The 16,977-nt window shown below is 42.8% G+C and overlaps 1 protein-coding gene across 10 annotated transcripts in view; it reads right to left on the bottom strand.

Moving 5' to 3' along the window:
- The window catches only part of LOC100559258 (myomegalin), a 136,903-nt gene that overhangs the window by 73,163 nt on the left and 46,763 nt on the right, over positions 1 to 16,977 (bottom strand). For 8 of the 10 annotated variants that reach the window (XM_008108965.3, XM_016993024.2, XM_062979428.1 and 5 more), the window contains 4 exons: positions 15,648 to 15,724; positions 12,491 to 12,599; positions 9,866 to 10,032; positions 9,419 to 9,536 (listed from right to left, as the gene is read on the bottom strand). In XM_008108965.3, the coding sequence (XP_008107172.2) occupies positions 9,419 to 9,536; positions 9,866 to 10,032; positions 12,491 to 12,599; positions 15,648 to 15,724 (471 nt within the window). Of the gene's footprint in view, positions 1 to 2,621; positions 3,571 to 9,418; positions 9,537 to 9,865; positions 10,033 to 12,490; positions 12,600 to 15,647; positions 15,725 to 16,977 lie in introns of those variants that run through there. The other 2 variants (XM_062979430.1, XM_008108963.3) reach the window with 2 other exon arrangements.

Raw genomic sequence — 16,977 nt, 5'->3', positions numbered from 1 at the left:
CATACCTGCTGAGTTTGATAGGATTTCTGCATGCCTAATTTGGGGAAGAATAGTGTGTGTTCTATATAAACAGTCCCAAAACTATTGAAAAGGGATTACTCCTTCAAAGCTCCTGAATGGCTATAATCTTAACACTGACAGGGAACAGATGCTCTGAATGCATCACAAGCTTATAATGCCTAGTAGATCTGAGCTGCTAGGCTGAGCTGCTGTGATGTTCCCACTGGCTGTCCATCAAATAATTAACAGGATTTCAGTGAGTCCTGTATCATGAAAGCTAGAATCAGACAAATTTACAGAAAAGTAATATCTCTATTACTTGTTGGCTAGGACTTTATGGAAAAACTATCTTTCTAATTTCTGAAATTAACACTTAATACTAATGTGAATGCAATTAGGCTGACATGGATATTTCTCAATTAAAGCTGACAGGTGCACTCTTTGGAGCCAGAAGTTGCATCTTAAGAAGATTTTAAATTGTAGTAAAGGCAAGCAAATCCATGATGAACAACAGACTCAATTGCATACGGCACCTGGAAAGCCATCAGATCTGTGATGGCAGGCAAATGCCATTCAGTTCTGAAGCTTTTAAGCTTTCGGAAAACCTGTCAATGAAATTCTAACTGCAGAAAACTGTTCTGCATTGCTCTGATCTAAGGTGAAACCTCATCTGTACAAGAAATAAGCAAGAAAGAAAATCCTCACTATTTGACACTTTTGCAGAAATTACTACTCTTTAGAATAAGCTGGAAAAAGACAAGCTGGGTGGCTGGTGAAACTTCAGATACACGGTTCTCTCTCTCTCTCTCTCTCTCTGCATCTGTCTTCAAGTAACCTGATGTATAATGTCTATATTAATTTTTATTAGGCAAGAAAAACTCAGAGGTGTTTGGGGCCAGTTACCTCCTCTGAAATACAGCCAGCTGCCCGTAGTATCCTTTTGTTGTCTCCCATCCAAGTACTAACAAAGGCTGAGCCAGATTAGCTTCCAAGATCAGACAAATTCATTTTCATCAACTTTATAATTGCTTTCAAAGTGTCACTGAATCTATGGACAGAGAATCTGTGAATACAGAGGGCCAACTGTAGTTTTTATGGTCAATGCTCTTTAGTCTTCACTCAAATTTGGTGCCAAGCAGGGCCGTAACCAGAAAAAAATTTCGGGGGGGGGGGGGGTTTGAACCCCTAGCACATACCCCTCCTCGCTACAAACCTGTCAATATCTGCTTGAGATAGTGCCTGGAGGGACTCTTAATGTTTTGCATCTCATAGACTTAGCATGGGGATTTGGTTAACCAGTTAAAATTCATGAGTAAACGAGATTTTTTTTATAACTTGAAAAATTTCGGGGGGGGGGGGGGTTGAACCCCTAACCCCCCCCCCCCTCGCTACAGGCCTGGTGCCAAGATATTATTGAATGACAACTCCCATTACTGATTATACCATGCAACAAAGTTTGAAAAAATCTGTTCCTGTTTTGAAAGTGTTATTGCCTGTTTAATTGTGCAGTACTTAGTTTGAAAGTTGTTATACTCTAGAAACTTTGTTTTTGTAGCTGCTACAAACTATGTTGAATTGGTTGAGAGACTCTATGAGATATTATTGAAAGACTACAGCAAAATGTGCTGCAGGATGTCCCTTAAAACAAAGTTTTTGCAGTTTAATAAACTTTTTTCATGTTTTTATGTTTTTTTTCATGTCCCCGCAAGCTAGAGCTGACAGATGGCAGAAGAAGCCTGCAGAAGAGAAGGCTGAGCGGGGACATGATAGCTATGTATAAATATGTGAGGGGAAGTCATAAGGAGGAGGGAGCAAGCTTGTTTTCTGTTGCCCTGGAGACTAGGATGCGGAACAATGAGTTTAAACTACAGAAAAGAAGATTCCAGCTGAACATTAGGAAGAAGTTCCTCACTGTGAGAGTAGTTCGGCAGTGGAACTCTCTGCCTCAGAGTGTGAAGGAAACTCCATCTTTTAATCAGAGGCTGGGTGGCCATCTGTTGGGGGTGCTTTGAATGTGATTTCTTGCGTCTTGGCAGGGGGTTGGACTGGATGGTCCATGAGGTCTCTTCCAACTCTGATTCTATAGTAAAGGTAAAGGTTTACCCCTGACATTGTCTAGTCATGTCCGACTCTGGGGTGTGGTGCTAAAGAGCCGGCGTTGTCCATAGACATTTCCAAGGGTATGTGGCTGACGTGACTGTGTGGAGCGCCGTTACCTTTCAGCCGGAGGAGTACCTATTGATCTACTCACATTTGCATGTTTTCGAACTGCTAGGTTGGCAGAAGCTGAGGCTAACAGAGAGTACTCATTCCGCTCTCTGGATCTGAACCTCCGATCTTTCGCTCAGCAAGTTCAGCAGCTCAGAGCTTTAATCTGCTATGCCACCCGAGGGGGGGGAGGGGGCTCTTCTATGACTCTATAGAGATTGCTAACAATGGTACAACATTGTTGGTAATCTCCTATGCACAATTTTGAGGACATGTGGCTGATGTTGAGTGAGGAGCTTGCGAACAGAGGGGCAAAAAAACCCAAACTCCTGGACTAAGTTGGTGTCAGAGGATGACAAGGATGCTGCCTCCTTTTCTGAGGCCAGAGGTGGCAGGAGCGTTCCTGTGTGTACCTTCACTCCTCGGAGGGGCAAGTACTCCACACAGAGGTCTTCCCAGAGATCCTGGAGGTCGGGCCCTTCCAAGGGGGAGGCGGGGCAGGGGCTTCTGGCGGTCCCGTCTTCTCCCCGGGGGCGGGGCCTCGAGACGGGGACGGGCAGCTTGCTCCCGCGCGGGCTGTTGACGGGCTTCCAGGCGAGGGCGCGCACCAGGCCCAGCGCCACCTCCAAGCCCTTCGACGCCGCCGCCGCCGCTTCCTCCTCGTCCTCGGCCTCCTCCAGGGACTCCAGCGAGGAGGAGCCAGCTTCGGGCTCCTCGGGACAGGCGCCGCGGGCCAACTTGCGCGGGATCCGGCAGACGGCCTCGTAGTCAGCGTCGGCCACGCGCAGCCCCGCACAGCCCCGGCACCGCAGCTTGGAAGCGGGCGCCCCCGCCGCCGCTTCGCCCTCGGCCCAGCACTCCAGGCCCGAGAAGGCGAAGTCCTCCCTCAGCAGCGCCGCGTAGCGCGCCTCCACGGCCTTCGGGTCCGCCTTCTCCTCGCCCTCGCCCGGGCTGTTGTTCTTGCGGTACATGCCGGCGATGCAGAGGCGGAGGCGGTCCTTCTCGAGCAGGAGGCGCTGCAGGCGCTCCAGGGAGAGGGCCTCGATGCGGGCGATAACGGTGTCGAAGCGGTAGAGGCGCTCCAGCATGAAGGCGCACTTCCCGCAGGCGAACTCGGCGCCCCGCCCGTCTCGGGACACCTCCCGGCCCACGGCGTGCGAGAGCAGCACCTGCAGGCTCAGCCGCGAGGCCGGGTGGAAGAGCCAGCGCCGCTGTGTCCCGCATAGCGCCCGCCCGCACACCCGGCACCGTTCCCGCATCCTGGCGGCAAAAGGCGGCGGAGGAGGAAAGGATGCTCCTACTGCCACCGAGGCCCCGGCGGCTCTGGCTCAGATTTCAAGATGGCGTGGCGCGTGCGTGGCGCGAGTCGTCCCCTCCCTCTCCCGAGCCGCTCTAAGGAAGGCGGGCGTGCTGCGGTCCTGAGGCCACCCCGGAATCCCGTCCGCGCGCACTCCCTCTCCACCAATCAGGAGGCTGACCGAAGCACGCGAGCATCCCCTCTGCTTTGAAAACAAAGCAAAGAGGCGCGCGCCGGGCAGGCAGGGGGTTCTGTGGCGCCCCCAGGCCAAGCCTCCAGGGGGCGCGCGCCTCTGGGGCGTTTTCCCCGCAGATAAAACGCACGGGACAAAGGCCCCTTCCACACAGCGGAATAAAATCCCACATTTTCTGCTTTGAACTGGGGTATATGGCAGTGTGGACTCAGGGCCCTTCCACATAGCCCTATATCCCAGAATATCAAGGAAGAAAAATCCCACAATATGCTTTGAGCGGGGTTATCTGAGGCCACACTGGCATATATCCCAGTTCAAAGCAGAAAATGTGGGTTTCATTTTCATCCTGCCACTCAAGGCCCTTCCACACAGCCATATAACCGAGAATATCAAGGCAGATAATGTGGCATTTTATTCAGTTGTGTGGCAGGGGCCCCAGATAATCCAGTTCAAAGCAGATATTGTAGATTATTCTGCCTTGATATTATGGGTTATATGGCCCTGTGGAAGGGCCCTGAGTGCAGAAAGGAAGAAAGCAGCCTGCCCCACTTTGTTCAAAGCAGCCCCATGAGCTGTCAGTGCTGAACAGGAAAGATGGGGGTTTGTTTTCATCCTGCCCTTTAGGCCCCTTCCACACAGCTTAATAAAATCCCACAATATCTTATTTGAACTAGGATATAATAATAATAATAATAAACAAACAACTTTTATTTATACCTCACCACCATCTCCCATAGGGACTCAAGATAGCTTACAAATAGCACACATGGCGCCACACCACATATAAAATACAGTATATCAACATTAAAAGACAATAACATATTTAAAACCAGACATATTAAATTGACAAAAATAAAATGTAGCAATAGTCATTGATTAAAAATCCATGCAATCAATTTAGCCTTCCCTGGCTTAAGATTAGTCTGGCTGCTATCTTAGACATTATCACAGGCCTGTTGAAAGAACCTAGTTTTTCTTTCCGAAAGTACTGTAGTGTGAGGGCTTGCCTAAGTTCCTTTGAGACAGCAGTCTGGACTCAGATAACTCAGTTCAAAGCAGATATTGTGGGATTTTCTGCCTTGATATTCTGGATTATTTGGCTGTGTACTGTGGCATAGACACTGAGAACTGGGAAACCCTGGCCCTTGAGCACTCTAATTGGAGGTCAGCTGTGACCAGCAGTGCTGCGGAGTTCGAAGAGGCACAAATAGAGGGCTTAAGGGAGAAACGTGCCAAGAGGAAGGAACGTCAAGCCAACCCTGACCGGGACCACCTCCCACCTGGAAAACGATGTCCTCACTGCAGGAGAACATGCAGATCAAGAATAGGTCTTTTCAGCCATCTACGGACACACACCCAAGATGGAAGACAATCATCCTCGAACTACGAGCGATCGCCTAAGTAAGTAAGTAAGGCTGTGTAGAAGGGTCCTCTGTTTCCCAGCATCTGAAGCTGTGGTTCACCCTGCTTGATTATCAAGCAAAAAGTGGTTGCTAGAAATAGTATCATACAAAAGCTGACTGGCACAACTTGGGAATCACAACCACACACAGTGAAGACATCTGCCCTTGTGCTTTGCTACTCTGCTGCTGAATATGCATGCCCAGTGGATGAAATATGCTGCATTATCGCAAGATGTCTACACCCTACACCAGAAATTATACTGTTTAGCCGGTATTGCTCCACCTGACATCTGTTGGGAAGTAGCAGTCAGTAATGAAAGGACCAAGGCATTGACATCTCCGGCCCATCCCCTGTATCAGCCAGCACAACAATGTCTTAAACCAAGAAACAACTTCCTAAAATCAGAACATTGGCCATGTATCACTCCACTCTGCTCACCCATGAAAAATCATGATAATCATACTGAAGGACCTCATCCCATCTTACCATATATTTATATGGAAAACAGATAATGTGTTCACCCCATCAAACTGTCCATTTCTACAGTAATCCATGTTCTGCGCTATCACATGGGCAAGTGCTGTCCCCACCCATTATGCTTTCTGAAATCTAGGTCTTTAAAAAAGGAAGGAAGTATAACTACAGCAAACTGGCAATATAATGAAATTGCGCATTTCCTGAAGAGTAAATTAGTATTAAAATTACTGATAAAGTTTCATGAAAAAGGATTAATAGCAGGGAAAGGAGCATCAAGGCTCATTTGAAGATCTTGCAAAGAAACGCCTGCTCTTTGATGTTACTACAACAATCTAAATTGGGGGAATCTGACAGTTCCCATCCCACGTGTAAATAATCATTACTGTGCAAATCAGGAGCTCTGAAGATAATTGCTACCCGGCTCCTAAAACACTGTTTCTGCCCACTTTAAAAACAGCTGGAAGTAGTTTAATTGGCTCATATAATGGACTCTGTGGGATTCCCATCTTTAAACTGTTTTTAAAGAATGTAGAAACACTTTAGATCATCCATCTGATGATGTCTTAAGAAACTAAAGCTAATGCAGTCTATCCAATGTACTTTTCTGAATCAGCACCCCAGTAACAGACCTAAAAACAAAGACACTAGAAAGGCTAAAACCAACAAGGTGATTCTTTATATCAAGAAAACAGAGAACACATATCATCCCCCCAAGTATAGCTGACACAGTTCCACTCCAGCTGTGTTTAAACAATACGTTAAGTAAATGACAAAGATGCATTGTCTGATTTGGCTCCAGGCACGCAGCTAAGATAACAAAACAAAACAATAAGAAATGTAAGACAAGGCTGCTCACACATCAGTGCAGTCAACCTGTACAACTCAAAAGCACATTGTACACCGAATTAGAAGCAACTCGGCAATAGCAGTCTCAACAGATGTTTCTCTTTCTCTTTGCTTTTTCACATTCTCCCCCATTCTCTCATAACAGAAGATACTCAAAGATTTGTTTCAAATAGTATCTGACCAAGGCCCCTTCACTGCCATATAAAATCCAGATTATCTGCTTTGAACTGGATTATCTGGAAATGTACTCATATAATCCAGTTTAAATAATGTGGACTATCTGCTTTGATAATATGGATTATATGGCAGTGTAGAAGGGGCCCAAGATGACTCTGAGCACACTCTAGACCAGAGCCTTTCAAACATTTCATGTTGGTAACATACTTATTTGCGAAACAGTAATTGAGTTTTACTAGCACCCAGAAATTAAGCAAAGCCCTTATAAGAGATACAGACACAAACATAAATTGTAATAACAAAATATATGGGAACATTACATATCTCATGAAAACCTTTGTTTAAAAAAAAGATTTGCAAGATAAAACCCAATTCTAAGATTTTTGTCATGCACAACACGCATTCACACTGTAGCCTCCGCACTAATGTGTCACAACACACAGTTTGGAAAGCTTTGCTCTAGATTTTGTTTTCTATGCTAGATGGGTGATGATGATCTGGTATTGGAGAAGCTGTTTTTGATTTCAGTTTTATTCTCATACACAAATCACTACTTGCTCTTCCTCTGAGACTGAGCAACAAGAACCCTTCCAACGACTCACTTTTAAAACTGGGATATAAAGCTCTGCACATCAGGGGGCGATATTGCTTCAGCACTACAACAGAGATAGAAGAACGCAGGCAGTATGTGTTTTGGTTCTGCTTTTGTTTTTGTTTTCCAAATGGCAAAGAAAGCAAGGCCACATCCAACTTCAAGCATTAATTTTAGGGTGAATTTAGGGGTCAGAGGAATTCTCTAGAATAGGGGTTCTCAAACTTTTTCACCTGTAGAGCCCTTTTTGAAGCAAAAGTTTCTTGTGGAGCCCCAAGAAACGTTTATATATTGTCGAAGGCTTTCATGGCTGGAATCACTGTGTTGTTGTGAGTTTTCCGGGCTGTATGTCCATGGTCTTCTGGAACATGGCCATACAGCCCGGAAAACTCACAACAATGTTTATATATATTATTATGAATTATATTATATATAATGTATAAATATCAGACATGGGCAAACTTTTTGACCAACATAACAGTATTTCAGTGGAAGATCCCAGGGGCCATCCAGTCCAACTCTCTTCTGCAATGCAGGAAAAACAAAATCTAAGCACCCACTGAACAGTGGGAGGGAAATAGGATTTTGGAAGCAAGGAAGGCGAGGAGAGAGGGATCTGGGTAGCAAGGAAGGTGGGGAGGGGAGGCCTTTGAGGGCGAGGGAGATGGGGGAGCGGGAGGAGTACACTTTGAGAACTACTGCTCTGGAACAAGGAACCTTTTCTATCTGCCTGTAATATAGCTGTGATCTCCAGGTCTCATGTAATCTGGGAAGTCTGCCTGTGTGACCCACAAAAAGTCCCCAATGCTTCTCACTGAACATCGAGAAAACCAACGTGCTCTTCCAACAGGCACCAGCTACGCCCTCTGCAATGCCAGGAATACAGCTTAATGGTGTAATATTAGAAAATGTTGACCATTTCCGCTACCTTGGCAGCTACCTCTCCACAATCAACATTGACACTGAAATACAACACTGCCTGAGCTCTGCGAGTGCAGCATGTTTCCGAATGAAGCAGAGAGTTTTTGATGACTGGGACATCTGTAGAGATACCAAGGTGCTTGTTTATAAAGCCATTGTCCTCCCAACCCTGCTTTAAGCCTGCAAAATGTGGACGGTCTACAGACATCACACCCAATTCCTGGAGGGCTTCCATCAGTGTTGCCTCAGAAAAATCTTGCAAATCTCTTGGGAAGACAAGCGTACAAATGTCAGCATGCTTGAGGAAGCAAAGACCACCAGCATTGAAGCGATGCTCCTACGCCATCAACTCCGCTGGACTGGTCATGTTGTCCGAATGCCCGATCACCATCTCCCAAAGCAGTTACTCTACTCTGAACTCAAGAACGGGAAACATAATGTTGGTGGGCAGGAAAAGAGATTTAAAGATAGGCTTAAAGCCAGCCTTAAAAACTGTGGCATAGACACTGAGAACTGGGAAGCCCTGGCCCTTGAGTGCTCTAATTGGAGGTCAGCTGTGACCAGCAGTGCTGTGGAGTTCGAAGAGACATGAATGAAGGGCTTAAGGGAGAAACGTGCCAAGAGGAAGGCCCATCAAGCCAACCCTGACCGGGACTGCCTTCCACCTGGAAACCAATTTCCTTACTGCAGGAGAACATGCAGATCAAGAATAGGTCTCTTCAGCCACCTAAGAACCCATCCTCAAGACCCCACAACTGGAAGACCATCATCCTCAAACTACAAGGGATCGCCTAAGTAAGTATGTAAGCCCCAGTGCTGTGATAGCCTTTCTTGGCACTCCCTTGGCAAAAGCATCCAGAGATGTGAGAAATGAAGAGGGGACGACTGGTAGTTTAGCTTGCCATAAACATGGCATCATTAGCTAGACCACTTAAATCCCTTCCTAGACAGAAGTATAATAATAAAATATGAATACACTGTTCTCTCTCAAAAAAGGCACAAGTAAATATTTTGTGTGACTAAAGGAAGAATATATGCCATGGCTTAGTTTTTCTCCTTTTCTCTGCACAGTTATTCATCCAAGCATCCTACTCAACCTTCCTTCCAAATCAATTTCTCAAAATAGTTTAAACAATACTTGATTTCTATGTTCAGGAAGCAGCATGAGGTGAAATGAGGGCAAAAACACTTTTCATACGGCACCTGTAGCAGGTGAGCACTAGGAAATTTTGTGGTTAGCTGCCCCGAGTCCCTATAACAGGAGAAAGGTGGGATACAAAATAAATTTCAGCTGCATCATTACCTGTTCTTTCATTTGCTGAGGCTCCTCCAAACACTGCTGCCAGTGCTGTTTTTCTGTAGACAGCAGCTCAAGAAGTTGCTCCTTGTCTCTTAGATTTTGGGTCAGCTCCTCAATCCTCCTTGAAAGGAGAAAGGGTCTGGTTACTTTGGCTAAGAAAAGGAAATAGCGCTGCTTCCACACATGATATGGTAGCAACTGCCATGACTGCCCTGGGAGCCATCTATTCACTCAGAAAGGCATTTTTTCCCATTAAATCAATACATGGAGGGGGGGGATAGCAGTAAGTCTTCAGATTAATTATAGCAGCAAAGTACCAATAGGACCCCACAAAGGAAAGCCATTTATTTTGGTTCTGAAGAATTTTAAATGGAAGACAATTCCTTATACCTTCCTAAAGATTTTAACAGACAAATCTAAGCCATCACAACAAAATGGATTTGTACTCACTTGTCTTTCTCTGCCAGTTTAACTCGGTACATTTCTTGGCTTTTCTGAGTCTCATTCTGCTTTTTGGAGAGCTCAATTAGCTGCTTGCTGAGTTCTAGGCAACGTTTCTTCTCAGTCTCAGCCAGCGTTGTCATCTTTTCTGCTTTTGTATTTGCTGACTGGACCTCCTGAAAAATAGAGGCAGGACACACCAAAGTCTTTACTTTCAGGCAAATAATAAAGTTGTGTACTATCTTGCTCTTCCACAGGAAATTGAAAAAGCAGGAACCCTAGTTCTTACTTTCCTAACTTAAAAAAATTAATAGAAAGGCCGTACATTGCAGTTTGTTTGTGATGTTGATTGTGCTGATAGATTTGGCTGTGGTTCTCTATAGATTTATTTCCAGATGTTTTGCAATACTCGGTCTCTGCCTGTTATTTCCCCAATGATTCATTAAATTTAAATACAATTAAACCAGATGTACATATTATGCAAAAATAGTAAGCTGTAATGATGCTACTGCTTTATTTCCTTACAGCAAGATCATTCTCCCTGTCACACATGCATAAAGGCACTCTCTTTCTGTGGCCAATATCCTCCAATGGTTCCGTTCAATCAGGGACTGAATACGTGTGTGAAGAGAGGAGGGGTGATCTTGCTTTGAGGAAACAAACAGCAATCCCTTGGGGAGATAGGGCAGGTTATAAATAAATAAATAAATAAATGAATAAATGTAAAATATTTACTCCTGGATATTTTTCCCATTTAAAAATTATAATGAGGCAATGGAGTGGTGTGGGAGAAACAAGAGTTTCCTTCCTTTGACTTGGGAACTTTGTTTCAAGTAATGCAGGCCACATGAAGACTGGATAGTGGAAACTTTTCTGGAGACAACGTGGAGGTGATCCTTCCATACCAACCTATAACATTAGTACCAGTGTCCTGGAGAGATTTTTAAAAAATAATGTACGAAAAGTGTCACATCCCAACACATTTTACTAGTCTAGAAAACCTTGTATCATTCAAAACCAACACTCAGATTTCTAAAAACATAGCCAAGCATCACTGAATAGATAGAATGTTACTGATTTGCACCACACTCTGAGTCTGCAATATACTTGCCAACAAGAAGCAAACTGAATCACTTATTGTGTTAAGGGGAAACAACTCACTCCCCATTACTAACTACAGTAGAGTCTCACTTATCCAACCTTCGCTTATCCAATGTTCTGAATTATCCAACACAATTTGCCTCCTGCCTGGATCCACAGTTGTTTCTCTAGGCAGCAAGGAATGAACTTTGTACGGATTTAATTTTTGACAATGTTGTCACGGTAAGTTCATTTTATGCAAATGTGAGTAGATCAATAGATACTGCTCTGGCGGGAAGGTAACGGTAACGGTGCTCCATGCAGTCATGCCGGACACATGACCTTGGAGGTGTCTACGGACAACTCCGGCTCTTCGGCTCAGAAATGGAGATGAGCACCAACCCCCAGAGTCGGTCACAACTGGACTTAACGTCAGGGGAAAACCTCTACCTTTTTCATCTTTATTTGTAGTCAATTTTTTAGTAGCCAATATTTTTGTAGTCAATGTTTTCAATACATTGTGATGTTTTGGTGTTAAATTCATGTACAGTAATTACTACATAACATTACCGTGTATTGAACTTCTTTTTCTGTTGATTTGTTGTAAAACATGATGTTTTGGTACTTAATTTGTAAAATCACAACATAATTTGACATTTAATAGGCTTTTCCTTAATCCCTCCTTATTGTCCAAAATTTTTGCTTATCCAACGTTCTGCTGGCCCGTTTATGTTGGATAAGTGAGACTCTACTGTATATGTGTTCTTTCAAGGGAGAGAGATCTGAAATTAATTTCCAATGGAAAAACTTCTAGAAGGTCAGGTTAACAGAATCTTGAGATGCAGGAATCCACAGGCTAGAACATTCCCAGAAATATTCCTAGAACTGTTTCATCATACTTAGCTTAAGCCAACATACGATACTATGAACATTATCACATAATGGTTGGGATGCACATTTGGAGCTGTATAACAGTGTGAGCTCGTGCTGCTTATCACATGACATTGTTACATACCAGTGGCATTTCAGGCTTAATCTGTGTATTTTAAATGTGTTGTACCCCATCCTGAGCTGTAAGGAGAGGGTGTAACACATCATAACAACCACAATAATAACAATAAGTATGATTATTACGTGGATTGTGCGAAGGGTGGCAATGCCAGTGTTTTATCATTTTCACAGAGTACAGTATTGCACAGCTAATATATCATGATGTGAACACTACTGCAGAAAGGCTTCAAAAGAGACATTTAGCTCTGATTTTAGGAACAATGCAAAATAATGAAGACTTAATTTACTGTTCAGACTTTTTGTAGCACTGGTTTTTTTTCTTTTTTGCCTTCATTGTAGGTTAGTGTATACACTATAAAAATTGATTTGAAATACCCCATCAAATGAGGATAATGGTAAACACACACACAGCTCATTCTTCCAGCTATTCCAAAATGCCAGTCATCAGTGCATCCATTTCTTGCTGGATTGTCATAATTCTCTCTATCCAAATGGCCACAAAAGGGCAAGTATTTCTCCTGTCTTGTAAGCCCATTTCCTCACCTCTTGTAGGAGGTGGGTTTTCTTCTCCAGGGTCTCACAAACATGCTTGTTCTTTCGCTGCTGACAGAGCTCTGCTTCATTTTGACTGTGCGAGTTCTCTACTGCTGACCTGAAATACAACAAATCAAAACAACAGGGATGTCAGGGATTTAGCACAGTCATGCACATATTTTATAGAGAAAAAGTGGTTTCAAGAGGAGAGAGACTGATGGATCAAGCATTCCAGGCTTTTGCCAACAAGGAGGAAGTATTTATGTGCTTTACCTCCCATTGCTGATTTTGTTTTTGTCTTTTAACAAAAAAACTCCTCCCACTGCAATGTGAAAGAAATTTGACCACTTTTAGGCCAAATTTTGTCTTAGGGGCATGGCCATTGTGGTCAAACATGAAGCTTCCCTGAAATCCAAGCTTTGTGTTTGACTATATTTTTCCTTTGTTTGTCCCACAGTCATTACATAGTCATGTTTTCCAAACTATGCGCACTGGAGTGTAGACATTCAAAGCATTGTTTGTTCTAATCATTTATTTTACTGTGAATGTTACTATCACTCCCATTCTCTTCCTCAGCTTCTCCTCTAAAATTCATACCCTTGTGTCTATAGCTTGCTTTTTGACAGGTGTTTAAGCTGTCATCTTCAACTCTTCCAACTATTTCATTTAAAGCCTTATTGATCAAATTCTCCATGCTTTTGCCAAAGACATTTTCCCCAGGCCTCTTCTACACTACCATATAATCCAGATTATCAAAATAGATAAATCACATTATTTGCTTTGAACAGGATTATATTACACTGCCGTATAATCCAGTTCAGAGCAGATAATCTGGATTTTATAGGCAGTATAGAAGGGCCCCCGGTTTTCATGAGAGGTAGGTTTGATCTAAAAAGTTAAGATGATGGTCCCAGAAACTCTTCTTCTCTACCCATCATCACATGCTCCAACATACTCTTTTTTGACTTTGCAACATCAGAAGAAAAGTACCACAGAAACATCTGTGCAGTTAAGAAAACATTGGCTTCCCCTTTGTCCAGTCAACTTGTAATTGCACCTCAGAAATAGATTTTCAATTCTTTCTTCTGCCCAGGGAACATGCTTCTGAGAAGACGGGATTGTATAGACATATAACATTCCTATAATTTCAGAAACATGTCGGTATCTTCTCTCTCCTCTTTCCCCCAAATGGTAAGCTTGGTGGCATCTCACAACAGAGAAATTGTCTTGAATGCAGGAAACAATGTTGAAATCCTTCTTTAAAATGCTCTCTGGTAGTAGAATAAAGGCATCAAGACTTTGGAGAACTACTGCTGACCACATCAGATAACCTAGGCAAAGATATGTCATGTGTTTAAAGGCTGAGATGTGAGTAACAAGGAGCATATGTACACTATTTACTTACTTTGGGAGGGCAATTTTTAGGGCTGAAAACTGGTCTCCTGGGGATTGTGGAGGGCAAGGAAAGGACTTTTTCTATCAAGGAAGTAAAACAAAAGGTAGCTTTCTGTTTCCTGGTTAGAGAAAAAAAATCTTGGCTCTCAATGGTGCTCTGTCCTGATGCTATCAGAAGTAATGTGCAACTAGAGGGAAGCAGGGGAGAGATTTCCTCCTCCTTCTCACTGGGTTATGTGTGGGTGCCAGTGATGAACACAGGGAAGAGGGGATGGTGGTGGCCTTTTTAGTCAAGGGATGTTATGACTCCTTTGAAATCATGTCATAAAGGTCAACATGGGACATATAATTGCTATAGATATATACAGGGTGCATTTGGCTGCGATCATCAGTGGGAACAATGAAACTATTGCTCAGGGAAAATGCAATCTCTTCCCACAGTGGTACAAAGGGTTGGGGTATGATTTATGATCCTATGAGCAACTGGGCATACAAGCCTTTATAAGGATGATTCTGGAGGGATCTTCAGTTCTAACAAAAGAATGTTATGCGTTGGCTAATTGTGTTGTTTGTTAACAAAGTACTATTTGAAGACAGTAAGCCTTTTGTATTGTGAAGACTTTCACAGCCTGAACCGCTGGGGTGCTGTGTGGTTTCCAAGCTGCATGGCTGTGTTCTAGCAGTATTTTCTCCTGACGTTTTGATGTAAGCCGCCCCGAGTCCCCGTTGGGGAGATGGTGGCGGGGTATAAATAAAGTTTTTATTATTATTATTATTATTATTATTATTATTATTATTATTATTATTATTATTATTATTATATGTGGCTGGCACCTGCAGAGGATCCTCTGAAGATGCCAGCCACAGATGCAGGCAAAACGTCAGGAGAAAATGCTGCTTGAACGTGGCCATACAGACTGGAAACCACACAGCAACCCAGTAAGACTTTTCCTTGAAACACCTTGTCCGTAGGAATCCCTGACAATGGATCAGTTCACAGCAGACCTAATTGTTTTGTTCACACTGTGTCCAAACGTTCGGATTGCTTTGCAGTTTTGGCCAAACTCCAGAGCACCTATTGGCTTTCCTTAATGTAGGGCAAGCCCAAATTAACCTGCCTTACCCCTGCAATAAGGACTGGAAGTCTCTGGATGTCATGAAGACAGTCAGGAGCGACTTCACAGTCAGTGCTGACTATTCAGTCCACGTCGATGAGCTCTTACTGTGAATCTAGGACACTAATGGCTATTCATGTGTAGCAAAGCACACTTCTCTAAGGCAAATATGAAGCAGAAAAATCAATAATATTCTCAGGTTTCAGGGAAAGAAAAGGAGTGGCAGAGCTCTAGGAAGCTTCTTCATTCAGCCTGTGACATGTCAGAGGGGAAAAATCCTTTTATTACAGACTGGCTAGTAAGTATCTCCTCTGCTTAGTGTAACGAAAGAGAAAAGCAACACACAGCCCTCTCATTGGCATATATCCAGGAAGGAGCCTGAACTATTTAATATTATCTGAGCATGAGTTCATGTTTGGGGCTAAAAATAGGCTTAACTGTTGTTGTTTTTAAAAATGCTAGATATACATCCTAAGCTAAAGAAAATCCAGCTGCGAGATTTCTTTCAATTGGAATTTAAAATGCATAGGATTGTAGTCTTAGCATACATTAATAAAGTAAAGTGAACAATTTGCTGAGTCCTCCTCCTCATAGTAGGAAAGGGAGAAAAGATTCCCTAAGGGTTTTTAATGTTTCTCTTCTGAAATTCCACTTACCAAGCTTTATCCAAGTTTTCCTGCTTCTCTTGGAGTTCTCTCTTCAGGCTCTCTACTTCCACCTTCAGCTCGATGTTCTGAAAGGTACAAAATAGGTAGAATAATAATTTGTTTGGCTGTAAAACTCAAATTTTGAAGTAGGGTTTTCTGCTTTCCATTTCAGGAAAGGAATTCTACCAGAACCAGGAATTCTATTGAGTTTTTTTGTGTGAAGAAAATGTACAGGGAGTCCCTGAGTTACAAACATTTGACTTACAAACTCATAGTTAAAAATGGAGGTGAGACAACAGGAAGCAAGAGAAATATACCCTTAGGAAGGGAAATTCAGCCCTGAAAGAGTTGCCATGGGGAAAAGATGTCTCAACTGAAGCTTTATCACCAATCCTTGTTTCCATACCAGGCCAAAGTAAAGACTTTCTATAAAAATTTCAGATTTCAATATTAATGTCAAAAATACGTGGTGTGATTTTACATAGGATTTTCAAAATCCAATTATCATAGGGACAGAAAGTGAGGTGAAATCTTCTGAACAGGGGCACAGGCAGCAAAACAAACTCCATAGGGGTGTTAATCCTTTTCTATGCTACTCAAAGCTAATATCTCTGGCTGGAGTAACATTTAAAAATGTACCTGTTCCTACTTACAAACAAATTCATCTTAAGAACACACCTACAGAACCTTTTGTCCATAACTTGGGAACTGCCTCTATAAATATTATCAATAAATAGGATGTTTGAGCAATCCATCTAGCTAGCATGGTCACATCATCATGTTGCTTTTCATTCAAATACTCTTGCCCCCATCTGCCTTGGCTCAAAAGAGCTTATGGGATGGAAAGATGTCTATGACAGAACTGTAAAAAATAACTTTTCAGACTCAGTATGTAAAACAATGCAATATGGACTGTGTTATTTTCTGCAACTAGTATGGTGTCACCTACATTTCGTAAAATGTGAATATTAATTCCTCCAGCTTTCATGCTATTTACCTCAAATGTTCAGCATTCATATTTAACAGACCTGAGTCTGCAAAACCTGAGCAGAGTTGTTGATGATAGGGTCACTTGGAAATCTCTCATTCATAGGGTCATCATAAGTTTAAGCTGGTTTACAGGAGTCAATAACAAAATGATTTAACTTGATTCTTCAGGAATTTAGAAGATGTACTAGCCCTTTCAAAATATATGATGCCTGCAAGTTAGTTTTTGTTTGCTAGACACATTGAAAATGTGGTATTTTTAATTTTTTATTGCTTGGCAGAATTATTATTTGCAGTTAATTCTGTCCTTTTTAAAGGGATGAAGACTGCCAAATTTCACCTAGTTTGTATC

This window comes from Anolis carolinensis, chromosome 4 (assembly GCF_035594765.1).
Source record: "Anolis carolinensis isolate JA03-04 chromosome 4, rAnoCar3.1.pri, whole genome shotgun sequence".
NCBI lineage: Eukaryota > Metazoa > Chordata > Lepidosauria > Squamata > Dactyloidae > Anolis > Anolis carolinensis.
Note: the sequence above shows the minus strand (reverse complement) of the source record. Positions and strands in the feature narration are given on the sequence as shown.